This window comes from Canis lupus, chromosome 1 (genome assembly GCF_003254725.2).
Source record: "Canis lupus dingo isolate Sandy chromosome 1, ASM325472v2, whole genome shotgun sequence".
In the NCBI taxonomy this organism is placed as follows: domain Eukaryota; kingdom Metazoa; phylum Chordata; class Mammalia; order Carnivora; family Canidae; genus Canis; species Canis lupus.
Window position 1 is genome coordinate 89,843,342 of NC_064243.1, and position 12,121 is coordinate 89,855,462.

The 12,121-nt window shown below is 45.4% G+C and overlaps 1 protein-coding gene across 5 annotated transcripts in view; it reads left to right on the forward strand.

Annotated features, from left to right (window-relative positions):
• Positions 1-12,121, forward strand: part of DMRT1 (doublesex and mab-3 related transcription factor 1) — a 113,521-nt gene that overhangs the window by 40,789 nt on the left and 60,611 nt on the right. For all 5 annotated transcript variants that reach the window (XM_049092425.1, XM_025423408.3, XM_025423409.3 and 2 more), the window contains exon 3: positions 3,670-3,953. In XM_049092425.1, the coding sequence (XP_048948382.1) occupies positions 3,670-3,953 (284 nt within the window). The remainder of the gene's footprint in view (positions 1-3,669; positions 3,954-12,121) is intronic.

Consider the following 12,121-nt stretch of genomic DNA (forward strand, 5'->3'; position numbering starts at 1 on the left):
ACAGGGAGGAGCTTCTCCCTCTGCCTATGTCTCTGACTCTCTCTCTGTGTCTCTCATGAATAAATAAATACATAAATAAATAAGATGTGGTATATACATACAATAGAATATTACTCAGCCATCAAAAAGAATGAAATCTTATCATTTGCAACAGCGTGGATAGAACTTGAGGGTGCTACACTAATAAGCAAGATAAGTCAGCAGAGAAAGATAATTATATGATCTCACGCATATGGGATTTAAGAAACAAAATAGATGAACATGGGGGAAGGCAAGGAAAAATAAAAACAGAAGGAGGCAAACTGTAAAAGACTTAATTCTAGAAAACAAGCTGAGAGTCACTGGAGGGGAGGTGAATAGGGGGATGGGGTACCTGGGTGACGGGCATGGAGGACCATGATGTCATGAGCACTGGGTGTATATGCAACTAATGAATCACTAAATTCTACCCCTGAAACTAATAATACACTGTATTTTAACTAAATGGAATTCAAATTAAAAAAATTTTAAAGCATATGTCTTTTGTTCCTTCTCTGATTTAAACATCTATATAATTTGGCATTTTTGCAAAATTTGGATTGCTTATGTGTAATCAGGAAAACAGTGAAGACACAATATTAAACACAAAAGAATTAGCTACTGAAAACCACCTGTTAATGCCATAAAATTGGTGTTTAAAATAAGAAAAAGTAGGGAAGTTCAGGAGGAGAGAATGCATGTGTGCCTTCTCCGGGTGCAGTGTAGAATAGTGGAGTTGGAGTTTCTCATCTCATTATCTAGGAAAAGGAGAGAAGAAAGAAAAGAAAGTGTCTGCCTTTGGCTCAGGTTGTGATCTCAGGGTCCTGGGATGGAGACCTGAGTCGGGAGTCGGACTCCCTGCTCAGTGGGGAGTCTGCTGGTCCCTGACTTGTGCTCGCTCTCTCAAATAAATAAAATCTTTAAAAAAAAAAAAATGAGGCCGTGAAAATACTTTCTGGAGCTTGTCCCCATTTTATGTTTTTAAATATTTTTGTGTATTTTTATTTATTTATTTTTCTTTCTCCTTCCACATTCAGCCAGCTGACACTCTGAGCACCTGCTCTGGGCCACGTGTCGACTGTTTGCAGAATTTCTGTCCACTGGCTTCTCTAGGCTTACATATGCTCAACCCTTCTCTGTGGTTTAAAAGTGAAATAACACCTTATTACTCCTTGGAGCTTCTGTGTCTTCCTCACATTTATTTCGATGCCTGGCTACTTGGAAAACCATTACGGCATGGGTCCCTGCTGCAGATGCTGACTGCTGGGTGTCCAGCAGTGTGCTGGGTACAGGGATGCACAAGCGAGCCCCGCAGCACGGGCCTGCCTGCTGTATCTACATTCCAGCCAGGAGAAGGTTCTTGGCTGTTCTGGAGGCTCATCTGCTATTTCCTCCTCGATCTCTGGCAAGTTGCAGCTCCTTCCACTAGAAAAAGCCACATGGTCCTGAAGACCTGGTCCTCAGCTGGTCTTTTCCAGAATGGATTTGCTTGATCTCTTAGCAGCAATTGACCAGGCATCCCCGGCCGCTCCAGGATCCACATCAGCGGTGGCCTGTGTGACATATTGTTCTGTCCTCGGGCTGCACCCAGGCTCCCTTCTCTTCTCCCAGAACACACTCTTTTGTTACAACTCCCTCCTCCTCTCCCCAGAGGCAGCCAGAACCTTCTGGGCTCCTGGGTCTCCACTGTCCGCCCCTCTGCCAGAAGCGTGCTTTCTCACCCTTGCTTGTAGCCTTCATAGGCCTCCCAGGTCTCCACCATTCAGCAGAACACAGGCCTCCCTCTCCTTTGGCACCAGGCTTTCCCCCCCCACCCCCGCCCCCGCCGTCAGCCTCCCTGCCTCCTCCTGCGTCCTCCTTCTGATGTCCTGCCAGCCCCTCCAGTTCTACTGAGTTACGTCTCCCTGTCCATGGCATAGGCTCCTCAGTCCTGGTTGCAGGCCTGCTGTGTCTTCGCTTGTCCTAAGATTGCCACCAGGTAAATGGCTCCAGAACACAGATATGACCCTGAAATCCTCCGAGGTCCTGCAGGGTTGGGAGGGCTGGGTGAAGGCTTCTCCATCCCTTGCTCCAGCTCTGCCTCTCCTCCCCGCACCCCAGCCAGTTCTCCAACCCCACCTCCCTGTCCAGCACTTCCCAACTCTACTACATTCCTGCTCCCATTGCTTTGTCCTTGCTGTCCTTTTATCAGCACTCTTGTTCGCTTTTTTTCACCTCTTTTCTGCTTCTCCATGAAAGTGCAGCTGGGGTGCAGTTTTCCCCCAAGATCTCTCTGATCCTTTCTAGGCTGCAGGTCATCTTTCCAGCCTTTGGATTTCCATAAAACATATGGGTCTTCCAGTATTATGTGATAATCCTTGCTGTTATTTATAATCCCATCACATGTTTCACCCTAGATGGTAGACTTCCTGGGAGGGGGCATCCTGACCCCTTGCAGCCATTTCAGGTACCTGGACCTACTCTTTGAACATTGTTTCATGGATGTCCATTGGAGAGATGACTGAGAAGTCTGCTTGTTTACTGGAATCGACACAGTTTTAAAATCTAGACCCAGGGTTGAGAAATTACAGCCTTCAGGCAGCTTCAGCCCACTGCTTGTGTTTGTCAATAAAGTTTTATTGGAAACACAACCACTCAGCGACCTGGACGTTCTGCAGTTGAATGGCTCACAGCCTGAAATAGTGATTAACTGACCTTTTACAGAAGAAGTTTGTCTACCCTCCTTATATACCATTGTCCAGACTTGTAAAGGATACAGTATCAGCTGTGGAAGGAAGTGAAAGAAACAATGTTTGCTTAAACTCCTAGCCTTTTGCTTTGGCTCTTTGACATATCTTTGTGACTACCATAGTTAGGGCCCTGGGATTTTTCTATTACGTTATTTAAAGTGAAGTATGATTAATTTTGTTGTAAAAATGATGGGGATAGCCAAATTAGCTAGATTTGATCTCTAATTTCTTAACATTAGGACTACTTGGGTAGAAGTTAGATCTGGTCAAACTTTAGGTTACTAATGTTTTTGTCATTCTCAGTAAAAATCAGCAAGGTCTGATTTTTAAAAATTTTTTTTTTTTTTAAAAAACCAGCAAGGGTCTGCCAGCTGTGTCGTGAGTTATACCAGCCTTAGAAACTGGTCCTTGGGGGATCCCTGGGTGGCTCAGCGGTTTTAGAGCCTGCCTTTGGCCCAGGGCATGATCCTGGAGTCCTGGGATCGAGTCCCACATTGGGCTCCCTGCGTGGAGCCTGCTTCTCCCTCTGCCTGTGTCTCTGCCTCTCTCTCTCTCTCGGGGCCTCTCATGAATAAATAAAGAAAAATTAAAAAAAAGAAAAAAGAAAAGAAACTGGTCCTTGGGACGCCTGGGTGGCTCGTCTGCCTTCGGCTCAGGTGTGATCCCAGGGGCTCCAGATGGGAGGAGCCTGCTTCTCCCTCTGCCTGTGTCTCTCTGTGTCTCATGAATAAATAAATAAAATCTTAAAAAAAAAAGAGAGAGAGAAAGAAACAGGTCCTTTATTTTGGCCCTAGGAGGAAGCAGCTCAATTCAGTGCCTTGCTCTGCCCCTTTGCAGATGAGGAAGGCCGTAGGTCGCCATTAGAGCTGAAATTTTGTGGATCTCCACATTAACACCATATGGTCTTTTTTTTTCTTTCTAGAGGGACGCATGGTCATCCAGGATATTCCTGCCGTCACCAGCAGAGGGCACGTGGAGAACACACCTGACCTGGTCTCTGACTCCACCTACTACAGCAGCTTTTACCAGCCTTCTCTGTTTCCTTACTACAACAATCTGTACAACTACCCGCAGTACTCCATGGCCTTGGCTGCTGATTCCTCTTCTGGGGACGTGGGAAGCCCCCTCGGGGGGTCCCCTGTGAAGAATAGCCTTCGGAGCCTCCCAGCACCTTACGTGCCTGGTCAGACAGGAAACCAGTGGCAGGTAAGAGGTTATCCAGAGCGACTGGATAGGTCAGGAGCACACATGGACACACATATGACCAGTGCAGCACACGTGTGTACCCATTAGGCCAAAGGCGTAAAAAAAAAAAAAAAAGTTCACTGTTCCGTGATATCATGTGACCCCCGAGGCTGGCTGCAAGAACTGTGAAGGAGGATGCATGTATGGGTTTGCATTTTGGCAATTTTACTTTTCTCATTTTTCACTCTCATTTTGCGTAAATACCCAGCTGGCTGGAGTCAGATTCACCAGGGGCTCACTGTGTGAGGTCTCATCACCTCCAGGCTCACCCCTAGTTTCTTTGAGCAGTTTAGAACGTTCTGGATGCAGCCTTCTGCGTGGCAGTAATCTTAGTGATGAATTTGCACCCTGGGAGGGCAAAGTGTCATCATCTGTGTGTTTGCATGGAAGCAAGGTAAGAAAAGGAATGAGGTTACTGTCATTCTGTGCCAGATTAGGTTTTTGTTTTTGTTTTTGTTGTTTTTTTTTAAGCTGAGAATGAAGGTCCTCAATCATACTCTTAGTGTGCAATCAGGAGCTTTTAAATTAACATCTGGGGTAAAACTAAGCATTTTGCATTGTCAGGGAAGGAGCATTTTTCTAGAGCTGTAAAGCTCCCTCAGATTTAACCATTTCTATCATGGAGTATGTTGGGTAGGAGATAGAAGCGCTGAAAGCATTCCCAGGCTGGGTCACCAAGCTGCAGGAGTGTGGACACATGAGTGATTGCATGCACCACCTCCAAGCCCCCTTCTGACCGTCAGATGGGAGAACTATTCTTACTTTGGGTACATTTGCCAGCTCAGGTTTTGTCAACTGGGCTTTGATTCCAATACAAGGGGACAGATGTATTTGGGGGTTTAGGGCAAATCTTTGACCTTCTATTACCCACTTTAAAAGAAAAAAAAGTGGGTTGAAATTTTCCTGTGAGCGATTCTATTCCATTTTGTATTTTTTAGGTGTGGGGATGTTCTTAATATTCAAGCCACCCCACTTTTTGGATTCTCTCACTACCCTTAGGGATCAGACTTCTTCAACCTGTTCATATGTTTGCCTTAATCTACTGGGCTACATGTTTTCATAAGTTTTCCATACATTTTATTTTTAGAATCATACTTTTTAAAAAAAGATTTTATTTATTTCTCCATGAGACATGATTTTTAAAATCATACTTTTTAAAAAAAGATTTTATTTATTTATTTATTTATTTATTTATTTATTTCTCCATTATCTCCATGAAATAAATAAATTTTATTTATTTCTCTACCGAGAGGGGCAGAATCATAGGCAGAGGGAGAAGCAGGCTCTCTGCAGGGAGCCCGGTGTGGGACTTGATCCCAGGACCCCAGGATCATGACCTGAGCCGAAGGCAGACACTCAGCCACTGAGCCATCCAGGCGTCCCCAGAATCATAAACTTTTTAAAAAAGAGACTTTTAAAGCATTGGGAGTGAGAACTCAGAATAACATGATTGTAGAGGAACTGCAGTGATTTATGAATCTTCAGCCTGGACCGCTACAAGCCTCTCCAAGTGCCAGTTGGATATTATTATTGGGGGTAGGTTTTAGGTTGATTTTTATCAGAGACTCTCCTCTCTGAAAGGAGAAAGAAGTCTCCTGTAATTCTGAAAACGAAAAACAACAAAAAATGCACATCCTGTAGATTCCCAGGAAGCAAGACTTACTTTTGAAGCATCCTGGTTTTCTGGCTCCTTCCAGGCTTTAAGAATAAAGTAGGAAGGTGAACCTGTTGGCTTATGAGAAAAAGGATGAGAAAAAAATCTTAAGTGTTTTCTGAAAGAAAGCCAGCAAGATCATGATCAGCATTACAGTAGAGTCGAACATGTCCTCCTACTTTGTCAGAATCTTTCAGCAGGTGTATGATGGCAGATGGCATATGATGCTGGACACATTAATGTTTCTTATTCCACCTGGAAAGCATGGGAAGGGCATGGCAGAGGTCGTGGGTTTCCTTGGAGGTCTCTAACCAAGTCCTCCCTCTGAGGGACAGCCAGGAGGAGACGGGGTCTCTCAGCCACCCTCCTTGCCTGATCTTGGAGAGATGTCTCAGGTGCTGTGGGTGAAGAGCGAGTTCCTTAAGGGCAAGTTCCTGCACCCTCTCCTTTGCTGCACCCTCTGTCCAGCAGGTGGGAGGGAGAATCTTTCCCAAACTTTCTTAGTCCTGTGGGGAACGGCAGTTTGGATGCTGTTTGCACTGTCTCTGGCACCACCACTTACAGAGAGAGGTGTCCCTGCTTAGCCACCCAGGAGAGATGCCAAGACATCATTTAATACATGAGTTTGTTTTCCCAGAAGGCTGGGCTTAAGAGTTTTTTTTTCTTCTCCAGTCGCCGTTGGCAATCTATTCTCACATAACAAATTATTTTGCAGAAATAGATCCCTCTCTGCTACTGTAGTGGAAGTCCATTCCTCTTAGTAAGTAATAGCGCCAGAAATGACAGCTAGCATTTCCTAAGCGGTGAGTCCTCCTCGTAGCCCCAGGAAGCATAGCATGTGGTCTCCTCTTTACAGCGGAGGATTGAGACTCAGAGGGCTGACTTAGCCAAGGTCACACAGTCACCAAACAGGAGGGCTGGAGTTCGAATCTCTCTGTCTGGCTCCACAGTGTTTCTCAGCACTGTTGGGTTACCACTGGATCTACCATAAACTCAGGGCCCTGGGAACCACCATCAATTAATAGGAACACTAAGGCCGCCTTCTTTAGTTCTTTAGGGCTTAGAATTTCTACCTAAGTGCTTTGCTTTTCATTGGGGGAATCTTCTTGGAAAGAAGAAACCTCATCTGGTTTTCTGGAAACCTCATCTGATTTTCTGTCTTCCCTCGTGGAGGTTGGAATAGGCAGAAACTTCCAGAACAGTGCCCATGATGGCTGCGAGAGAGGCCTCTGAAGCTTTCCTGTCGTCTTGGCAGTTAGTGTTCGAAATATGCTGCATTCCCTGCTATCAGAAAGTTGCTTTTGGAGTCTGCATACACATTTCCTTGAATGCGATTATCAGTAAAGCATATTTAGGCAACCTACAATGTTTCTGTAACCTAGAAAATGATCCTCACAATTGAGATGTGGGGACTTGACCATGTGGCCTCTCCATCCCTTCTAAGTCTGAGGCTGTAAAAGGGTCTGTGGATTAACCTTATAACCAGATATATATACAAGTTTGACTTAAAGCCTTGTTGTCATGCCCACAAAAATTAGTTTTCTTGGAAATAAACTCCTAATATTAAAAATGCAAGAGCCTGCTAGGTGCAAGCAGCCAGTTTGCAAATAGGGCAGGTGACTGTCAGTCCAGTGATTATCAGAGCTGCAGTGGGTCCTGTTCATTCCAGTTCACCCCATCCTGCTCCAGAGGTCTGGAGCAAAAGGGATTCACTCAGCATACACAGCTAGTGGATGATAGAGCCTGGCCGAAAGACTAGGTCTATTGGTTTAGGGAAACATGGAGTCTGGTGTGGGAAAATCCATATTGACTTCTAACTTGTAATCCAGTTTTTTTTTTTTTTTTTTTGAGCAAAATACAAAATAGCCTTTGAGTCTCTGTGTCTTGGTCTGTGAAGAGGGCATAGTACCACCTTCACAGAACTGTTGCCTGGATACGTGTGAAGTAAAGTGATTACTGCATGCAGAAGATTCTGTGTGTACACCGACAAAGGCTGTGCCAGTGTTGGCTGCGGTGAATTTTTTCATTAATCCTTATTTTTTTAAATCTATTTGATTTTCAGGCTGCGGTGAATTTTTTCATTAATCCTTATTTTTTAAATCTATTTGATTTTCAGGCTGCGGTGAATTTTTTCATTAATCCTTATTTTTTTAATCTATCTGATTTTCAGCCTTCTTTTTATATGTATTCTAGTTATCTCAGTCCCCTTTGTAATGAGATACAGTATATATAAGGCCCATTTTAGTTACTATTGGAAGACTGTGATATGAATATGGGCCAAGTTTGTATGTGGAATAGTTTTTTAAGATTTTATTTATTTATTTGAGAGAGAGCGAGAGAGAGCATGAGTAGGGGGGAGGGCTAGGGGTAGAAACAGACTCCCCGCTGAACAGGAAGCCCGATGTCGGACTCGATCCCAGGACCCTGAGATCACAACCTGAGCCAAAGGCAGACGCTTTACCTACTGAGCCACCCAGGAGCCCTGTGGAATAATTTTTACAGGGTTGGGGAAGAAAGAATGTATTCCACTTAGCAAATAGAAAACTGAAAACAGAGATAGATTACAATGATGCAACGTATGTTTAAGATGTGTATGTGATAGAGAAGTATTAATAGTGAACACCTACAAATAATATGTAAAACTAGTAAGTGTCACTGCTATTAATAAGAACTGGACAACTCACTTTTTTAAAAATTTATTCATGAGCTACAGAGAGAGAGAGAGAGAGAGAGAGGCAGAGACACAGGTCAAGGGAGAAGCAGGCTCCATGCAGGGAGCCCGATGTGGGACTCGATCCCGGGTCTCCAGGATCACGCCCTGGGCTGAAGGTGGCGCTAAAACACTGAGCCACCCGGACTGCCCATCACTTTTTAAACAAATTGTTAGGAGAACACCTGAGTGTCCTGGAATTGAGTCCTCGCAGGGAGCCCACTTCTCCCTCTGCCTGTATCTCTGTCTCTCTCTGTGTCTCTCATGAATAAATAAATAAAATCTTTAAAAAAAATAATAAGATAAGTTGTTAGGGTAGGAGTGTAGGGAACCACCATCGAAGCTCTGGCCCTGTGGTTTCAGGAAGGTGCGCTGCCTCGGTTCTTGGGCCCATGCCCTGCGCCCCCTGGTGGAAGCTTCCTGGGGGAAGGCGGCCTGTGGGTGCCCCCTTGCTTTTCCTGTTTTCCCACCATTGTGTCCCACAGCTGCATGCGGGGAGCCCTGGGCTGGTCTCCTTCCCCTGGTTCGACGCTGGCTCAGCCTGGAGGGCCCGAATCTCCAGCAGCGTCTCCTCCAGCTACTTTCTTGTCTGATGCTAGGAGCTGACTTCTTCCTCACTCCTGGCTGGAGCAAGTCACCATTCTATGAGTTACCTTCCTTCCCGTGCCGCTCCATGTTTCAGTGTGTGTTGTGGGGGGCAGCATGCCTGTTTCTCAACAAAGCACAAATTTCTGACTCCTAGAAAAAAACTGACAGAAGTGGAGATCATCATAATCTTTTTTAAAGATTTTATTTATTCATGAGACACACAGAGAGAGGCAGAGATATAGGCAGAGGGAGACGTATGTGGGGAACCTGATGCGGGACTCCATCCCAGGACCCTGGGATCACGGCCTGAGCCAAAGGGAGATGCTCAACCCCTGAGCCATCCAGGCATCCCCCATCATAATTTTTTAAAGCTAGTCTTCTAAGAGATTAGTAGGGAGGGCTTAGAATTATTTGCAGAGAGAAACCATTGACATTTTATTGTAAAGGTGAGGCCTCTGGTTAAGTGTCCCTATAAAATCATGCAAGCCACAAATAATTATTGAGCACCTACTAAGTGCCCAACCTATTAAATGAAATAGGGCAGTGTAGTAGGTCAGCCTCCCAGCTCTCGAGACTCGTCTGTGTTAATGTCCTGCGCGCTGAGAGCTGGTGTAACCGCTTTGGGTCTGCCTCCAGCCTCTGCAGATTTGTGGCCCAATCACATATTCCTGTCCTGTTGTGAAACAGGACTAACATTTGTGACACTAGAACAAACTGACGATGAATGGCTGGTTTCACTGACCAGCAGCTCAATTCCACTTCTGCATTTAATTGCCTGCAAAAGCTGTTTATTGCCTTGTGCACTCCTCCACGGCAACATTATCTCTTAAATAAACATGTTGTACCAGGTTGACAAGGGAGAGGTGCATAGCAAGTGAGCAGAAATAAATACGGGAGGGCTCGTAGCTGTACCTGGGGTCTCCTTTCAGTTCTTCTGGCAGGGGACCTCTGGGTTGCTTTTTTGGAAGCTGGTGCCCCTAGATATGTAGACTCCCAGGTAGACTTCTCATTCCCACCACGGTTCGGGTGTGGTCAGAATGGCAACACAGGTGATTTCATTCCTTCTGGTGGTTATTTTGGGCTCAGTCTGAAGTGTCTTTTTTTTTTTTTTAAGATTTATTTATTTATTTATTTACTTATTTATTTATTTATGATAGACACAGAGAGAGAGAAAGAGAGGCAGAGACACAGGCAGAGGGAGAAGCAGGCTCCATGCAGGGAGCCCGATGCGGGACTCGATCCCGGGACTCCAGGATGGCACCCTGGGCCAAAGGCAGGTGCCAAACCGCTGAGCCACCCAGGGATCCCGAAGTCTGAATTGTCTTATGATATGCTTGCGCATTCATGATTATGCAACTCACCAGATGTGTTCATTTATTAAATAAGCATGCACAGGGGCACCTGGATGGCTCAGTGGTTGAGCACCTGCCTTTGATTCAGGTCATGATCCCGGGGTCCTGGGATCAAGTCCCGCATCGGACTCCCCTGCATGGAGCCTGCTTTTCCCCCTGCTTATGTCCTGCCCCTCTCTCAGTGCGTCTCTCATGAATAAATAAATAAAATCTTAAAAAAAAAAAAAAAAAAACATGCATGGAGATCCTACTGTGTGTTAGGGATCTGCTCCTGGACCAAACAGACAAAAATACAAAAAGCAGGTCTTGGGGGAAGGGTGCTGTGATCAATTGGAAAGAGATTGGAATTTGAGAGTCATGTAAATAGCCCTGGGCTTGAAACTGAGATACAGGCAGGAAGCAAACTGGATTCTCACATCTGGGGCACAGAGTAGGGGCCCCCTTGTGAGCATTCCTGGGATGGCCCTCTAGCACCTTTGATGGGCTGGGGCCAGCAGGCCAGGCAGAGGCTTACAAAAGCCCTAGCCCTTTGAAGCCTGCCCCATGATGGTCTCTGTCTTACAGCAGGCAGCCTGATGGGGCCCGTTTTCATATGGCTTCTTTTCATTACTGTTGCTCAGCATCACAATCTGTTAGCTAAAAAGATTGAGAGGAAGTGACTTCTTGAACATATGCTGTGTAGGGGGCAGGAACGGTCCCTCCTCATCTAGAACTTGGAAGTCCCACAGGAGGGTCCCGGGCAAGTGTAGGTGGTTTAAACCTGGCTTCCCTCCCTATCTTCCCAGGGAGACCATTCTAATTAATATTCAATATATATTTTTTTAAGTTTCATTTATTTATGCAGGAGAGACACACAGAGAGAGGCAGAGACGTAGGCAGAGGGAGACGTAGGCAGAGGGAGAAGCAGATGTAGGTCCTGGTGAGCCCGATGCGGGACTTGATCCCAGGACCTCAAGATCACACCCTGAGTCAAAGGCAGATGCTCAACCACTGAGCCACCCAGGGATCCCTAATAGTATTTTTAAATATTCCTAGATTTAAAAAAACACCATGTCTGAGAAAAGGAAGCAGAATGCAAAATCCACTTCAGTTTTTAAGGTGAAGCAGACTTGAGATACATTTTTACGTAGCTGAGAAAGTTGGAGTGATTTGTGGACCACCGCTGGTCATAGGAGAGCCAGGCCCCAGCCCTGGGCCCTCGACCCTTGGTCAGGTGCTCTCTCTTCAGTCCTGTGATCTCCGGGCCTTTCCCTCCAAACCGTCTCCACCTGGCTGGTTAAGCTAGCTGAGGCTTCTCCTTTTATTTTTTTTTTATTTTTATTTTTTTAAATTTATTTATGATAGTCACAGAGAGAGAAAGGGAGAGGCAGACACACAGGAGGAGGGAGAAGCAGGCTCCATGCCGGGAGCCTGATGTGGGACTCGATCCTGGGACTCCAGGATCGCGCCCTGGGCCAAAGGCAGGTGCCAAACTGCTGTGCCACCCAGGGTTCCCCTGAGGCTTCTCCTTTTAGAGCAAGCTGGTTATTGGCCACTATCTGTTGATGGAAGGACACTGTTTTTTTTCTCAAGAAAGAAAAACTGACAAAGTTTGCCAGCAGTCACAAGAAGAGTTTATGAGAAGAAATTCAATTTAAAGCATTTCAAGCGATTTCTTTCCTTAGGAAAAGGTAATTAAAATAGATGTGGGTTTGCCTTGAGCTGTTAGCGCTAAACAATCTTTATTTGGTTCCTTAAAGAGGCATTAGACATAAGCTTAGGTTGATGGAAAGTGTCAGGTTCTATTGCTATGATGTGGTATATTTATTTTGTATCTGACCACTTC